Genomic DNA, 18,193 nt, shown 5'->3' on the forward strand with positions numbered 1-18,193 from the left:
TATATGCTAATGGCTCCAGCCCAAGCTCACACCTTGCTAGAATGTCATACCTAAAAGAGACAGAGACTACTAAAAACCAAATGGCTAGATAATAAACCCTTCCTCTTGAAGCAGGAAGGACTGAATTACCAAGGTGGGGGACAGACTCTCCCAAGGAGAAATTATACTTTCTCTTGACACACAGAAGCAGCTCTCTTCCACCTAGAGCAGCTTTTTGGACAGAGACAAGCCATGAAGGACTAAGCTTTTACTTAAGGACTCCATCTTGCTCATGTGGCAAGAAGTCCCAATCTGAAAACTAAGATAATGTTGGACTTTAAACTACTGCAACTTCAAGTAATACTAGCCTGTTCTATTTAAATTTTGTTTAGAATAAATACAGAGTGTAGGGGAAATGGGCTGTGTGTTTTCACCTTTTCTTTCTACCCTTGCTCAGCCTAAATGCTTGAAAAGATGTGTACTCTTTTTATTCATTTATAAACTTCCTTATATTTTGAATGCTCTAAACTTGATCTCTGGAAACACACCAAGTAAGCTCACCATCCTTGGAGCACAATAGCTTGAAATTGTGAAGCTGCAGCAGATCGCCCCTGCACTAGCTTGTACGAGCAAAGCAGGAGGTGCGGCAACTAGGCAGAGCCTCTAAACAGCAATGCAGGTACAGAGTGCTAGATGTCCATTTAGCTGGGAATACTCTCAGAGTCACTGGTTGCAGTGACTGCTACCCCTTTCAAAATTTAAGATGGCGGATGAAGTGCTCATTTTGGTCACCCTCTCTTTGTTTTGTTTTTCCCCTTCCATGGATAAAAATAGCTGGGAGGCATTCAAGGCAAAGCCACAGGGGCAAGGGATGAATTTAACTCCTTCTTCCCAAACCATAATCTTGACACAGATCAGGGCTCTGCACAGCTCCCTTTTAAAAAAGAACACCCTGGGAAGATCCTTTCATTGTTCCTCCAGGACTTCATCTAGTTCAGTCTTCCTCCTTTGATGACTTCAGATGTCAGCTGTTTGCCACAAAAGGCAGTCAACAGCACTGAAGACAAGGTGTGTCCAATTGTCCTTCAGCATGAAGTATTTTACCTTCCCACAGGAAGAGAGTGAAATATTTTGAGAATTTCATGAGAAGAGGAGAAAGGCCTTTTAAATTTTTAAGTGAGCAAGTATGAAACATTCATTCAAATAAAACCGCCCCCCTTCCTCTTCCCTCACAACCTGCCAGATGCTTTCCAAGTGGAGGAACTGAATACGCCAATGAAATATTGATGCCCATCCCTTTGTGGAATGAAAGCGATGGAACAGGTATAGAGGTTACAGGCAAGTCGGCTTTATTAGAACGTGCAACCTGAGAAGTTAACAATGCTGCATGGGGAGCCCGAGCTTTACAGCCTTCAGCTCTCCTCTGGAGTAAGCTCAGCTGTAAAGCATTAAAAACAGGAAGGTGCCCCAATCACTTTTGAGAATCTTGCGCAGGCAGAAGTGCAACAAAAGCTGCAATCCTGTCAAGCTGTTACTAACCGGGAGGCAGTGTAGTACGGCCCAGTTCAATTTTTGCCTCTGCCACAAACTCAGCGGGGGGCCTTAGCAGCCTGCTCCTCCCTCTCCCCATTCTCAACACCAGGATGAAAATACTGGCTTGTCTTGTAAGGATCACACAAAGATAGGGCGCCTGATCTACTTGGAATGCTGAGAGCACTATATAAATGCAAAATATTACTAGTAAAGGTTTCCCTTGCTCAAAAGCTAGTTGAATCCGACTCTAGGGGGCAGTGCTCATCTCCGTTTCCAAGCCAAAGAGCCAGCGCTGTCCAAAGATGTTTCCACAGTCATGTGGCCGGCATGACTAAACGCCGAGGTGCATGGAACGCTGTTACCTGCCCGCCGAAGCAGTACCTATTTATCTACTTGAAATTTCTTGCTTTCAAACTGCTAGGTTGGCAGGAGCTGGGGCCAGAGACGGGAGCTCACTCCATCAATGCTCCCTCTAAGCTGGGGAGTCTTGTGAGCAAAAATTCTACTTTGTGAGCTACTGGCATTAAAGTTGTGAGCCAGCGATTTGGCCGCTGCATGAATTAGTTTGTCCTGGAGCCGTCCTTCCTGAGCTACCACAAAAAATGTGTGTCAGAGGCTAAAGAACTGTGAGCTAGCTCATACTAACTCAGTTTAGAGGGGACACTGCGGCCTCCGTCACGCGGCATTCGGGTCTCGAACTGCAGAACGACAGACCTTCCAGTCTGCAGCTCGGCGTCTTAACCTCTGAGCCACCGCGGCCCCAAAATATTTCTACTTCACAGTAAATCCCATAATTTAATGGGGCTTGGTGATGAGGAGTGTCATCAGGTCACAGCCAATTTACGGCAATCCCATGAGGTTTCCCAGGCAAGAGACATTCAGAGGTGATTTGCCATTGCCTGTCTTTGTTTACAACCTTGGACTTCCATGATGGTCTCCCATCCAAGTGCTAACCAGGGCCAACCTGACGAGAACAAGCTACCGGAGTCACCCAGGCCAGGGTTTAGTGGGGCTTACTTCTGAATAGGGTTACCAAGTACCTACCCACAAATCGGCGAGGGACACATGCTTCCCCGCCAGAACATTCTTGCATGTAACATGGCCGCGTCGCACCATCCTGTCGCCCAAACATGACGTAAGCACGCTGGGCACGTAGCCGGGCGACGCTCTGGCAATGGAGCTGGAAACTCGATGGTGCCATCAAGTTTTCAGCCCCACTGCAAGAGCCTCCGGCTGCATGCCCATGTCATGTCTGGGCGACAGGATAGTGCAGCGCCTGTGCTTTCCCCGCGGGAATGTTCCCGCCAAGAACTATACGTCCCTCGCCAATTCACGGTAAGTACTTGGTAGCCCTACTTCTGAATTAATAAAAAAGTGGTTTTCACAGGATATAAGGCCACTGACGCATCACAAACCACCATTGTGCAGGCTGAATGGCAGCAGCCTTTCCTACCCCTGCTGTTCACTGAGAAAGGTGGACTGTAATAATGAAAATAAAGATTTTTTAAAAATGAACAAACACCTTTAGAGCAATGATTCCAGTGATCTGACCTGGGGATTTATTTTCCTTGCAGCATTTGTACACCACTTCTCAATTATCTCCTTTGCAGATCAGTTTGCAGCTTAAAACCCTAACCCATGAAACACTAATAAATCAAACAAACAAGCAATTAACAAGCCAGCTGGTCAACTGCAGCAGAATCGCTCCTCAATGCAAATCAATCCCAGTGAACCAGATTCCTGTTTCTAAGGTCCTGCTGGAACAGAAGTGTTTTGTTCTGTTTCTGGAAGGAGGCAAGTCACTGGAACAAATGAACCTCCTGAATTCTACCAGGTCAGAGCAGATCCATGTCATGTTCCTAGTGGATCACAAGTTTTCATAATCAATTTTTTTTTTTAAGTATCCCAAATAGGGCCTCAAAAGCAGCCCTAAAAATGCTTGGGGTGAGTTATCCATGGTAAAGAATGTGGACGTTTCGGAGAACACAAGAGAACAACCAGCAGTATGTAGCCTTTAAAAGGTTATGATCTTAATCTCATTTGCCTCCTCACAAACTCCAGTTTATACAATAACAGCAATCAGTCAGTCACTTGGGAATGCTAATTATCTGCAACAACCTCTTAATTTTCAAGCGGCTGATTAGCAGGCACATTTAAATAATGTATGAAATTTGTCACCTTAAGAAAGCCATGGATCTAAGAACCACTCAATTGACTGGCGTAAACGCAATCATCTGAGATGCTTTACCAAGTGCCTTACTTAGGCAGCACTTCTGAATCTCGCCTATTCGAACTCCGGAGCCCTAAACACTGTCATTTTGCACTGTCTGTCTTTTGTAATGACTTTGTACAACTTGAGGATTCCAGATGATATACCCGTTTCTCAGCAGAGTTCCCTACTGTGTGGGGAAAGACACAGTGTGTTTCCTGGTGGGAGGCAATCTGAGCACAGAGTGAGGGTCAGATGGGAATCCGGGAGGTGCTCGATGAATACCCATTTCCCAACATGCCCTTGGCAAGCTATGCATGTATATGCTGGGGCAGGAAGGAGAAAGGGAATTCTATGCAGCCCTGTGGAAACTGTGTCCTCGCTAGGAGCTATGCACACGCAGGGGAGGACTGCATCCTAGGACTATCTTAAACTCAACCACTAGTCTTCTTCCAAAGAGCAGCAGTACAAAGACAGTGTTCACATGGATACTCCATAGAAGCCATACTGGACATAGAGCAGCACTGTCAGGAAGATGACTCTTTACTCAGGGTGCCAGTTGTACGGGAAGCTGGTGTAGAATACCTGCGCCCTGCTTTATCTTTTGATCCAGAGGAAGTTCACATAACATTTTGTGGAAGTATTTTCAGGACACGCCTTGGCAAAGCATGTTTTGCAAGCAAAAGGTCCCTAAGTCAATCCCTGCCATTTCCAGCAGATGTTGCTAAAGACCTTCTGGAGACCTTCAAGGACCACTACTGGTCAAAATAAGCAGTACTGAACTAAGTGGGCCAACATCCTGACCTGATATAAGGCAGCTTCAAAATAATAAGATACAATTACATTGCTGCGGTGGCTCAAGTGGTTAAGACGCTGAACTGCAGGCTGTGAAAGGTCAGTAGTTCAACAGTTCAAGACCCGGGTGCCGCATGATGGAGTGAGCTCCCATCTCTAGTTCCAGCTCCTGCCAACCTAGCAGTTCGAAAGCAAGAAATTGCAAGGAGATAAATAGGGACCACTTCGGTGGGAAGGGAACAGCGTTCCGTGCGCCTTGGTGTTTAGTCATGCCGGCCACATGACCACGGAAACGTCTTCGGACAGCGCTGGCTCTTCAGCTTTGAAACGGAGATGAGCACCGCAACCCTAGAGTCGGATTCGACTGGCTTTCGAGCAAGGGAACCTTTACCTTTACATTGGGTACTGTTTCTATCCCCTGTCACATACAGTGGGTGTGAAGCATATATGGCTCTAAGAGTATCATTTAAAGCAACCAAAGGTCAGCAATTCTATCAGCCTATTAATAATTGCATCAAATCCACCACCCCGATTTAAACCATAAGCCAAGGCAGCCATTTTCCCTCAACTGTTTATTTAAGCAAAATCTGATTCCACTCCAAACTATTAACAAACGTTGTTACTCCACAAAGCACAAGGTATGGTTTCAGAACACTGTGACTCTGAAAAAAATGAGAATCTTGTTTTATAAGAACACAGTGGAAGCTGTATATGCGATCTCAACTCGGGGAGGAGTGGAAGGGGGGTAGAGTAATCATTTAACTGCACATTCACAAATACCTTCTCCAGTATGTTGCAAACCATCTTATTAAAACTGTAACAGACTTCTCAAATTAGAGATTATGGTTCACTTACGTTTTCAAAATCCTTCATGGTCCGTGCTCTGGTGGGTGAAACTTCCGCCACATCCGGTAATGCTACAAATTTAAGAAATCCATTGAAAGGGATTCTGACTCCAGAAATAGCAGATATATTCATACTCTGTAGAATAGGACTTAAAAATTAAACACTGTCACGTCTATAACTAAGCATAGTTTTTCTCCCCCCCCCCCAAATCACAGACTATGGTTTGTTCTCTTCCTTCCGTAGTACAATTTCAAAGTTAAAATGTAGTTTTGAAACCTGGTATGGAAGGAAAAGAAAAAATGATAGATTGCAATTCAGATTAAACATCAAAACTATGGTTCACTATGGAAGCATTTAGTTTTCAAGCAAAGAGAGGCAGTGTGTAGGGAGAAACTCTCAAGGCTTGTTCATCTAATGCTGATCTTGCCACTATTGGCTTTGTTGTAAGCCACTTTGGTTTCCTCTTAGGAAGAATAGTATGGTAAAAATGAAGTAAATAAATAAATCCTCTACTACACTGGTCTCTGGTCTACCTGTACAATCAATGGGTCATAGTAATTTCATTCCCCTATTCCTTTTAGGTCAGGATTCTGCCATAGTGCAAGCAGAACGGACACCAAGTAAAACAACACTAAGAACATATCCCACTCAAGGAGGATCATTCAAAGAAAGTCATCTAAGGCATCCCAAGATTCCCATGCTATGACAGGCTCTCATATACCTGTGTTTCTGCCACACCTTATTTCCTCTCCCATTGGGCACAGCAACAGAGTGAAACTGCATGGAAGAGTTACCCAAACTGCAGTAGCGGCACAAATGCAGCTGCAGCTGGTACTTATCTCAGGCTAGGTTGGGGGAGACCAAAATCCAAGTCCCCACCCAAGCATGAAGCTCACTGGGCAACCCTGAACATTTCTCAACCTCAGATCCTAATTTGCTTCTGCAATAAAAATAATAGCTTTGTACCTCAAAAGGCTGCAGAACTGATGACAATAAGAATATGTCTCTTAATAATCAATCAAAGGCTGTAAAACTCACCTGGAAGTCTGAAATATTTTTACACTAGTACTAGTGAAAAGCATTGGCTCCATTTCGGATAGTCCCCCTCTCTCTCTTGTTCCAAATTTCCTATTACATAGTGCTAACAACCAAACAATTTGACGTTTCAAAACTTAACATTAACCATAGCCTGCTGCATTCAGACATCATGGTAAACAATGCAGCAATCTGGATGTTGCATAAGGAATCACTGAATGAGGGGAACACACAAACCCATGGCACATGGAACACCATGCAAACTGAACAATTCTCCTCTACTATTTTTCAGCCTTGAGGGATACATAAGAACATAAGAGACGCCAATGTTGGATCAGGCCAAAGGCCCATCCAGTCCAACACTCTGTGTCACACAGTGGCCAGAAATACCAGTGCCATCAGGAGGTCCAGCAGTGGGGCCAGGACATTAGAAGCCCTCCCACTGTTGACCCCCCCCAAGCACCAAGAAGACAGAGCATCACTTGCCCCAGAGCCCCTAGCTATACCTTGTGGCTAATAGCCACTGATGGACCTCTGCTCCATATGCTTATCTAATTCCCTTTTGAAGCCATCCATGCTTGTAGCACCCACCACTTCCTGTGGCAGTGAATTCCAAGTGTTAATCACTCTTTGGGTGAAGAAGGACGTCCTTTTATCCGTTCTAACCCGACCGCTCTGCAGTTTCATGGAGTGCCCACGAGTTCTTGTATTGTGAGAAAGGGAGAAAAGTACCTCTTTCTTTACCTGCTCTTTCCCATGCATAATCTTATAAACCTCGATCATGTCACCCCTCAGTCGTCTTTTCTCCAAGCTAAAGAGCCCTAAGCGCTTTAACCTTTCCTCATAGGGAAAGTGTTCCAACCCTTTTATCATTCGAGTTGCCCTTTTCTGCACTTTTTCCAAAGCTATAATATCCTTTTTAAGGTGTGGTGACCAGAACTGCACACAGTATTCCAAATGAGGTCTCACCATTGATTTATATAGGGGCATTATTATATTGGCTGATCTGTTTTCAATACCCTTCCTAATAATCCCCAGCATAGCATTGGCCTTCTTTATTGCAGTCACACACTGTCTCGACATTTTCAGTGAGTTATCCACTACAACTCCAAGATCTCTCTCTTGCTCAGTCTCTGCCAGTTCAGACCCCATCAATGTGTATTTATATTTAGGATTTTTGGCTCCAATGTGCATCACCTTGCACTTGGCCACATTGAACCCCATTTGCCATGTTGACGCCCACTCGCCCATCCTTGACAGATCCCCTTGGAGTGCCTCACAATCCTCACTGGTTTTCACCACCCTGAACAACTTTGTGTCATCCGCAAATTTAGCCACTTCACTGCTTACTCCCATCTCCAAATCATTAATGAACAAGTTAAAAAGCAGTGGACCAAGTACTGATCCCTGCGGTACCCCACTGCTTACCACCCTCCACTGAGAAAATTGCCCACCTACACTCACTCTCTGTTTTCTATGAACTAGCCAGTTTTTGATCCATAAAAGGACTTGTCCTTCTATCCCATGATTTTTGAGCTTACTTAGGAGCCTTTGATGAGGAACTTTATCAAAAGCTTTCTGGAAGTCAAGGTAAATAATATCTATTGGATCCCCCTTGTCCACATGTTTGTTCACCCCCTCAAAGAACACTAACAGGTTAGTGAGACAAGATCTTCCCTTACAGAAACCGTGCTGAGTCTGCCTCAATAGGTTTTGTTCATCTATGTGCCTACTAATTCTTTCCTTAATAATGGTTTCCACCAATTTACCCGGTATCGACGTCAGACTGACTGGCCTGTAATTTCCCGGATCTCCTCTGGAACCCTTTTTAAAGATGGGAGTGACATTAGCTACCTTCCAATCCTCAGGAATGGAGGCATGCTATCTATGGCTGTGCTCTGGCTTCGCGCCTGAACTAGAGACCTTACACTTGCAATTATTAGATAACCGACTACATCTCAGTGCATACTGAGAGGTTCATAAATAAATTACTCGGGAAGGAAACTAAAAGGCAGCATTCAAGAGTCAAGGGCTTTGGTAACACTGGGAATCGTCAATTATTGGAGGGGTTGGGGGAGACTTACAAGCTACAGAACACCAAACCATAAAATTGTACAGGCCTGGAAGCTACCACAAGATCACCTAGTTAAACCCATCACGTGTCACACAAAGTCAGTGTTATTTCAATTGTGGGCCAATGACTGTCGGAGGTCCATTTGCAAGCTGCCTGCATAACTATGATTCTTTTTTTCCCACAGCAAGCAGTGTCAGACACTAAAGACTCCATTCTTTCTGTATGCCAAGAGAGCAGACTAAGAGGGCTGAAGGGAAAGGCAATTGTTTTAACCAGCTGCAGCTTGCTAGTTTGACAGGTTGACCAGTTTGGCTTTGAACAGCAGTATCTTAACTGACAAACGCTGGTCATACCAGCACAGCTATAATAGATGTTTAATTAGCAGAAGTTTTCCCAATGGCATATCACATAGCAGATGTATCACATCACACTTTAAATGCCCCTGATTATAGCAAGGGGCACAGTTTTTAGAAAATGGTTACGCCAGGACACCCTTACTCATGGGGAGTTACCAAGTATTTAACTGCTGCTAGACAGTGTTCCCTCTAAGCTGAGTTAGTGTGAGCTAGCTCAGTTTTTTAGCCTCCAAATCACAGCTTTTTTGTCTTAGCTCAGGAAGGATGGCTCCAGGGCAAACTAATTTATGCAGCAGCCAAATTGCTCGCTCACAACTTTAATGCCAGTAGCTCACAAAGTGGAATTTTTGCTCATAAGATTCCACAGCTTAGAGGGAACATTGCTGCTAGAGGCCAATATTCTACCCAGACTGTGAAAAGCCTTGAGGGCTCGCCGGCTGTCCTTTCTTAGGGAAACCCTTCAGACATCCTTTCTTACACCAACTGTTATTGAACTAACATTCCAATTACTTCTTCTAAAACTTAATACATAGACATAGTTCATCACTTTCCTGTTGAAGCAGAAGCCTTTACAATACTCTTACCTCCGCCACCTCCCAGAGGGATACGAATTTCATCTCCTGAGACATCTGGCAGTTGGGAAATGTTGACACTAGGGAAGAAGAAAGACAGTTCAACTGAAGGCATTTAGAAGACATGTACATCTGTCCAGTGTCTTCCCATGCCTTCTCACATGTATGTTTCCCAAATCATCTTGAGATCATTCTAGAACTTACATCTATGCCACCTGGAGACAGTACACTATCAAGAGTCTCAGAGTGGCTGGTCCAAAGTTATTGTAGTCTATCTCCTGGTTTAGTTTTTGGACCAGAACTGCCTTGCCTGGAGACAGCCACTGAAACATAACAGGGGGTGTGCAAGATGCTCCTGGATCTCACAGCAGCTTTTGACTCCATCAGCTCTCTTTCTGGACTCCCTGGTTTACTGCGACGGGGGGGGGGGGGGGGGACCTTTAGCATTTTCAAGGTTCATCTCTTTAAACACCTGCACACAACTTCTAGAAGAGTTTGCGGTATCATCACTAAGCTGAGGGCATCTGGCTCTCTTTCTCCAATGAGCTCCTAAATCTGTGTGCATTTGGTAAGTGACCGGATGCGGAGGAAGAAGCTTAAACTTGAGCCTCATGAGATGGAGATGTAAGTGGCAGAGGACCTGGTTGACTTCAGGACAGGTGGACTGCTTATTCAGGAGGCGAGGAAACCTGAAAGAGCAGAGCAGCAGCTTGAAGGTACTCCTGGCTGCCCAAGTGGCATCTGTGGTCAGCAGCAGCTGGTTCAAAACATCTGCTTCCTCTCGTGGAGGAAGACAATTAGGCTGCTGCCACACGTGTACTGCTACCATACACACACACACACACGCAAACTTTGCATTCAGATGACCGCAGTATGCTCTGTGGCAGCCCTACTACTGAACGGAAGTAGGCGGAAGTACACCAGCATTAGAAGAACACTGCCAGCTCTCTGCAATTCAAGGTGTTGGTTCTCACACTTTAAAAAGACTTAAATGGCCCAGGACCAAAATACCAGAGGAAGTGACTCACAAAAGGCCACCAACTTGTGGGCAGAAAGGTTCAGAACAGCCAATTGCCACATTTCACAAGTTTTGTGGACACAGCAACAGCTTAGATCCTTGTGTCTGACAGTGCAGGCAGCCGGCAGGGAAGAGGAGCCTGAGAAAACCTGTCTTCCCAGCTGCAGTGGCATACCATTGCTTCTTGACTCTCTGAAGCTGATGGGCAAGCCCCCATGAATACTTCAGAAGCCCCTGCAATGACTTAGAGGCTATAACAACCTCCCTCCCGGTCCCTTTACCTGCTGTCTGGTGCTGCAGGAAGGAAATGGTTCAGTGTTCAAAGACACCCAGCCACATCTCCTAAAAACACATCTGACAGTCTCTCCATATCTGTCATTTATGAATCAGGGTGTGCTCTAACAGACTTAGTGGTAAGAATGAGACAAAAAAGTTTTCAAAAAAACAAGTTCATTTTTATTTTAACATCGTATATAGCTAAATTGCCACGCATGGTCAGAAGGGTTAGAAGTTTTTGAAGATTTATTTGTGGGAGGCGGTAACAGCCAGTTCCTTCTCCAGAGGTGTCTTTGCACAGGAAATCGGTGTCATGCCAAGCAGCCGCCCGCCTGAGTGGACAGGGAGTTAAACAAGCTTTTGTGCTCAACACTCCACCATGGCACATTACTGGGCAATCTGCCAGAAGCAAAGTTTGTAGGTACGGTTGCCAACAGGCCTGGAGAAAAATGTCCTTTCCCTTTTCACTGAAGTCTCATGAGTGGAAATGGTCAGAAGAAGTTTTCATGGCGTGGAGGTGAATAGCATAATTAGGTAAAGAACTGCCCATTAAGCCTCTATTAAAAGACATATTTTCTCCAGGCAACTGACAACCCTATTTGTAGGATGTGGGGACCTGAGAAGGTTCTAATCATAGTTACTTTCAACAGACGCTATTTGGGATTTGCACGGGGCGATCTTTATCCACCGATCCTCTCCAAAACGCCCCACCACCTTCCAACATCATGTCCCAAAAGAGGTGGTGGGAATGATGATTAATCCCCCTGCTACTGCAAATCCCAAAAAAGGAATCTGAATAAGCTCCAGAAAACTAAGCCTCTCTCCCTCCACTGGGAAGTTAATCCCTCAACCACTGCCATCCAGTGAACTGAAAGCCAAAATAATTTCATGAGAGATGTATCTATCAGTACCTATTAGGAGTAATAGCCAAATAGTACCGCCATGTTAAGAGGCAGTTTACTTCTGAATATGGTTGCTGGGGGAGGAGGAAGGTAAAAAAAGGGAAAGTTATTGCCTTTCATGAGCTGCCTTGGGTTCTTCTTAACTGCCACAAGCATCTGGATGACCACTATAAAAACAAGCAGGGGGAGGGAAAAAAAAAAGAGTGTTGCAATCCACCAAGCAACCCACTCGCTGGGTGATCTTGTACCAGTTTCACTATCACAGTCTCTCTCAGCCTCTCCTATCATTTCCTGTTGTTGTTGTTCAGTCGCACAGTCCAACTCTTTGTGACCCGATGGACCACATCACGCCAGGTCCTCCTGAGTTTGCTTATTTTCATGTTTGTTGCATCAGTAACTCTCTCTAACCATCTCATCCCTTGCCGTCCCCTTCTTCTTTTACCTTCAGTCTTTCCCAGTCTTCTCCAGTGAGTGCTCCCTTCTCATTTGGTGGCCAAATATCCTCCTATCATAGAGGATGGTAATGAAGATAAACCGTGAGAGGGAAAGGCAAGTATGCCACCCTTTCTTGGAAGAAATAATTGACTTACTTCTCCCCTATGGAAGCCTAAAAATGATTTACATTGTTCTCCTCTCTTCCACTTTATACTCACAATGCTGTGAAGTAGGTTAGGCTGAGAGTGTGTGAGCGACCCACGGTCACCCAGTGAGCTTCCACAGCAGAGTGAGGATTCAAACCTGGATCTCCCAGATCATGCTTCAGCACACTGACCACTACACTACACTTGTTCTCTATAGGTAAAAAAATTAAATTTAATAGAATGAGATCGCATGGCCCCTACAAAATAGCCAGGCTCTTTTCACATTCTGAAACATCCTCAGGGTTACTTTTTCTTTTCTTTTTTTTTAACCAGGCTCCTGTGCCTTTAAGGCAAGCTTGAGACATTATCAGGTGAAGAACGCTTATCTCCAGATGTCTGATCTGTAGAAATCTGCAGGTGAATCGTTTCATGGCCTGGAGCTAAACTTCTCTCTTCCTCTGCTCCTTGCTGCATAGATCTAGCATCTGTTTGTTTTGGTTTTTTGTCCCAAGTCAGTCTTGAATCTTGCTGATACAAACATCATATATTTTACTGTAGGTTTTTAACTTTTAGTTATTTATTGTATGTTCCTTTCTGTTCTAAGCTGCGCTGAGCCCTGCTCGCAGGGAAGGGCAGCCTAAAAATTCAATCAATTAAATAAAACTTATGGCAACCCCAACTCACTCTGTGAGGTTTTCACAGTAAAAGACATTCAGAGATGGTTTGCCATTGCCTGTCTCTGTGTCAGGACCCTGGTATTCCTTGAAGGCTTGCTGATAATACAAGAATAAGTTCTATTGCCAATCGGTTGCCCGGTTTTGACTTTTTTCATATAAGGATTGGACATTTTGCCTATATATACTGTTTTAAAGGCTTCTGTGTACTATGAGCATTTTATGAAGTAAAATGAAGTTATTGAAGAAGAGCTATCGAAACGAAGACTGAAATCCAGAGTCTTCGTCCCTGTGTCTTCTGTGCCAGTTTCTTCTGCACACTCTATATTACTTAATGTATTTTTGTATTATATTGTTGATACAGGTAGTCTCTTGTTATTTCTTTGCTAGTATTGTGTCACTTTGATATAGAAATGTTTTCCACTAATTTTTGTATACTATTTGGGCGTTTTTCTGTCTGCGTTATCTATACAATGCATTTTTGTTTCAATCCTTGAAGGTCTCCCATCCAAATACTAGCCAGGGTTGACGCTGCTTAGCTTCTGAGCTCTGACGAGATCAGGTTAGCCTCAGGTTAGGCTAATCTTACCAAACAACAAAAAAACCTGGACTGACCCGTGCACTAACCGAATTTCCAAGTCCTAGTCTTATAGTCAAAGCAATGGTATTCCCAGTAGTACTGTATGGCTGCGAGAGCTGGACCATAAGGAAGACTGAGTGCTGAAGAATAGATGCTTTCAAATTATGGTGCTGGAGAAGACTCTTGAGAGTCCCTTGGACTGCAAGGAGATCAAATCAGTCAATCCTAAAAGTAATCAACCCTGACTGTTCCCTGGAAGGCCAGGTACTGAAGCTGAAGCTCAAATACCTTGGCCACCAAATGAGAAGGGAGCCCTCACTGGAGAAGACCCTGATGCTGGGAAATACTGAAGGTCAAAGAAGAAGGGGACAGCCAAGGATGCGATGGTTAGTGTTATTGATGCAACAAACACGAAATTGAGAAGACTCCATAGGACAGCGGAAGACAGGAGGGCCTGGCGTGATGTGGTCCAGGGGGCTCATCTGTGCGACTGAAGAACAAGTCTTACAGGAGAGTGCAAGAGAGAGTTCTCTCTACCTGCTCTCTCCACACCTTATACAGGGATGCTCGAAGGCTGGATGCCAGACCAGACCTCCACCCCTTGGCCTGAAGAATCTGCTCGCCACCTTTCCGTCTTTCTAAAAACTTTAAGAACCCGCCTCCTGAAGAGCTGGAGCTGCAAAGGCTGCGCGAGGGCTTTAAAATACTTGGTCCTCGCTCAGTCATGACACGGATGCCGCCGCTTTTGGTGTCGGGTCCCTCCCTCGGCAGTCAGGCGAGCAACCCTCAAACGAGGGCGCCCCAGAGAAGGGAAAACTTCCTAGCTCCTCCCCCCCCCCCCCCCCCCTTTTTCCCCACTTTTCCCCCAGCCCCACAAGTGGGCGATTTCAACACGCTTCCAAAGCCCGTCCCTCTTTGTTAGCATCCCGCGCCCGGGCAAGAAAGAGTTAACGCCTCCCTCCCTCCATCCCTCCCTCCGGACTTCAACGGCTCTAACGGTCCCCGCCTCACCTGCCGTTGAACGCCACAGGCAAGGTGGGGTCTTCCCCCGGGAAGGAGTCCATAGCGGGCGATCGAGTGAGGAGGAGGAGGAAGGCAGGCGGGCGGGCAGCTGCGACTCCTCCGCCGGTGACACTGGCTGTTATTGTCCGAGTTTGGCGGCGGGGATGGAATTCAAACGACCGCAAAAGCCTCTCGCCGCCGCCATCTTTGTGAAGCCAAAGAAGCCGGGCAGAGAAAAGGCAAAGGGCGGGAAACCTCTATAGTGATACAGCGAGTGGCCATTTTTCATAAGGGCCACGGCTCCTGAGGGTATTTCGGGCGCCATTTTGGTTAAGGGAGAGATGTGGCAAGTGAGACAAGAGCGCAGGGCAGGGCAGGGCAGGGCAGGACGGGGGGGGAGAAAGAAGCCATATTTACTCCGGGCCCGCGCTTTGCATGAGGGCAGGCTGGGAATGGGGCGCCATGTTGAATGCCCGGAAGAGGGAGGATGTTTTTGGAGGGATCCATGTTTACTCCGGGCAAATGGAAACGAGGGGTTGAAAGCTATTAAGGTGGACGAAGACGAGACGCTGGAGCAAAATGAATGAGGCTTTTTCCTTGGCGCCCTCTCCGGTTGAAACATTCTTGCATTCAATATGTAGCCCCTTATTAGGTTATGTACCTTTTTATTATGTTACACTTCTGGGGAACAGGAAAAAATCGCGTCCAGCTGTCGTGATTACATTAATCACGCGAAAAACCAGGTCCCTGCCTCATGAACAAATGCGTGCCTTGTCAGAGATTTTTTTTATATAATACTAACCATAATGTGCGTTGCCAAACTCTAATCTGGGAGAATTGGGGGTTTGATTCCCCACTACTCCACATGCAACTGCTGGTGTGACCTTGGGTCAGTCACAAGTTATTTCAGAGGTGCTCTCTCAAGGGCAGTCCTCAAAAAAGCTCTCAGCCCCACCTACCTTACAGGGTGTCTGTTATGGGGAGGAGAAGGGAAAGGAGATTGTAAACCACTCTGAGACTCCGAGTGAAAGGTGGGGTATAAATCCAATCTCTTCTTAAGGCATTCTTTACCAGCTCAGATTTTGGCTGTACTGCATCACAAGAGTGCCAACTGTCTATATATCAGAGTTGTTCTCTGTGTTCTGGAACCAAATAACTACCATCCCTGTTTTTTCCTATTTGGGACAGGGCATTTGGGGTGCAAAACCGAGATGAGTTCTTCCAGCTGCAGCTTCACCCTTTTAGTATCCAAAAGTTAACTCCCTGGGCATTCTGGTACACCTCGAGCCCTATATGCAATCAACTAAATTTATACACTTAAAATGCTAATTTTTCTTTCCCAGTCACACTACTGTGTAGGTAGAACAACATTATGACTAAGCAAGAAGTTAGGGTTGCCAAGTCTGGGTTGGAAAATACCTGGAGACTTTGGGGGTGGAACCAGGAGAGGGTGTGGTTTGGGGAGGGGAGGGGCCTCCGCATAGTACAATGCCATAGAGTCCACCCTTCAAAGCAGCCATTTTCTCCAGGGGAGCTGATCTCTGTCGGCTGGGGATCAGTGGTAAAAGCGGGAGATCCCCAGGCCCCACCTGGAGACTGGCAACCCTACAAGAAGTTCAGACAAGTATCCTTTGTGAAACAACCTGGGTTTCAAACAGCATTACCTGGCCCTTGTGTACAAGCTTTCAAATTCACTAGACTTCTTCATTGAGGGAGGTTATATAAGGGGGGCAGGGTGGAGGGCTTTCAGGCATTTCATCTGCATCCCATTGAACAGGTGATGTCCCACTGGGTTGTGGTCCTTGCACTTTTGGCCTTCTAGGAGGAAGGAGAAATGGCAGCCTTCACTTGAAACACAGAAGTCAGCTGCTGGTCGAATGTCTCTTCAGCACCAAATGGGACACAGACAGATGCCTTAAAATATGTGGCAGGGTATGAGGAGCTGCAGTGGCTCAAGTGGTTAAGACGCTGAACTGCAGGCTGTGGAAGGTCGGTAGTTCAGCAGTTCGAGACCCGGGTGCCGCATGATGGAGTGAGCTCCCATCTCTAGTTCCAGCTCCTGCCAACCTAGCAGTTCGAAAGCAAGAAATTGCAAGTAGATAAATAGCCAAACTGAGGTCTTTGTAATACTTGTTTCATTTACAGGCTGGGACGACAGACTGCATTTGAGGCAAAGGGAGCATTCTTTGAAGCAAACACCAAAACCCCAGAGAGCCGCTGCTGCCACCAAGCTGCATTCTCCCGCTTCAGCTACTCCCTCTGAAAACGTTCCGCTCTCCCTCTTCCCCTCTGCCTATCCAAAACTGCACTAGTGTTACCCTGTCTTGACGGGCTTCTTGACAGAGGGATCCCATGCTATCATCTCATTGGCTCCCTTTGAAGAAACATCTGCCAACCATCCTGGGCTCTCAACAGCATTCAGCCTACCCAAAAGAGATCTGTTTGTAGCATGCCACCAATTCTCTATTTATTTATTTTAAATGTTTCTATCCCACCTTATCTCCTCAGACTCAAGGGCAGCTAAGAATGCAACGCAAACTGCACCCAGTCCAGCTAGCAAGATTCAAATGCACGAGCGGAAAATTTAAAAAGTACTCAAATTTCTGCCGTGCAAAGAAGAGCACTCCAGAGCCTCTGCTCAGACTCCCAGGCAGTACTGCCTCATTTTCCTCGATTTGCAACCGCTCCATTCTTTTTACAACGGTCTTTGAAAGAGAGAGCTTACTGAACAGCCTGTTCCTAGCTAAGAGAGTCCCCCCTCTACTCCACTACTCACAGTCACTTCTCAAACTTTGAAGGATCAGAGCGATGACAGGAGCTAGGAAGTTTCTGAACTGGCAGAATGGAGTCCATCACCACCTTGCGATAACTAATTATCCAGATCTAGGTTGGGAAACTCCTGGAGACCTGGGGAGGACAGGGACCCTCAGTGGGGTACAATGCCATGAAGTCCACCCTCCAAAGTATCCACTTTCTCCAGGGAATTGATCCCTTTAGTCAGAGATAAGCTGTAATTCCAGGGGATCCTTGGGTCCCACCTGGAGGCTGGCATCCCTAAGGAAGTTTGATGCTTATCTATTTCAGCCTCAGTTGCAAGAATGGCTTAAAAGTCTTGCAAGGCTTGGTAAGCTATTTATTGCCTACTAATCACTGCTTGTATACATTAAAATGCCTTTCCATTCTGCTGTAGAGCCGATGCTGTTCTAAAAGGGCTTTCCTTTCTACCACCTTGAGGCCCGGATCTCCACTTGGCCATCGGGCGTTACCCCCTTCACGGCCCCATGATCTAGCTGGAAGCCTCAGAATGAATACAGAGTTGCTTCCAGAATTTTCTCCCTCTGTCTCATGGCCCTCCACACTCTGACAGTTCCAGCGATGCCTCCCTTCTCATTTTTGGTGGAGAGGGAGGTACGGTGAACGTCTTTGATGCAGCGAAGAATCTGTGGGTACAGGCCCAGCCCCAACTTTTCAGAGCCCTCAGGAAGAAGCCCACAAATCTCACCGCCCAATTAGGTATGGCCTCGTCTGCCTCCTCCTTGTCCCACACCAGAAAGCAGACACATGGGACCGCTAGCCAATGATGGCTCAGCTCTGAAAGAGATGGGCAAGCAGGAAGCAAATGGTGCGGCGGCTTCTATCTGCCATAGCCGCTCCATCCCTCATGCACCAGTCTGAGCGAGTGACTAGTAGGGCTGCCAAATTGGGCCGGGGGGAGGGGAAAACCCCGCTTTGGAGGCCCGATTTCCGCCGCGGCGGAATCG

At 46.1% G+C, this 18,193-nt stretch overlaps 1 protein-coding gene across 1 annotated transcript in view; it reads right to left on the reverse strand.

Annotated features, from left to right (window-relative positions):
* Positions 1 to 14,555, reverse strand: part of CDK5RAP2 (CDK5 regulatory subunit associated protein 2) — a 204,707-nt gene extending 190,152 nt beyond the window's left edge. The window contains exons 1-3 of the mRNA XM_015420167.1: positions 14,442 to 14,555; positions 9,412 to 9,479; positions 5,372 to 5,433 (exon numbers count right to left, since the gene is read on the reverse strand). Of these exons, the coding sequence (XP_015275653.1) occupies positions 5,372 to 5,433; positions 9,412 to 9,479; positions 14,442 to 14,494 (183 nt within the window). The 5' untranslated portion in view covers positions 14,495 to 14,555. The remainder of the gene's footprint in view (positions 1 to 5,371; positions 5,434 to 9,411; positions 9,480 to 14,441) is intronic.
* Positions 14,556 to 18,193: the final 3,638 nt, after the last annotated feature.

This window comes from Gekko japonicus, unplaced genomic scaffold (assembly GCF_001447785.1).
Source record: "Gekko japonicus isolate JY-2015 unplaced genomic scaffold, Gekko_japonicus_V1.1 scaffold102, whole genome shotgun sequence".
NCBI classification, from domain to species: domain Eukaryota; kingdom Metazoa; phylum Chordata; class Lepidosauria; order Squamata; family Gekkonidae; genus Gekko; species Gekko japonicus.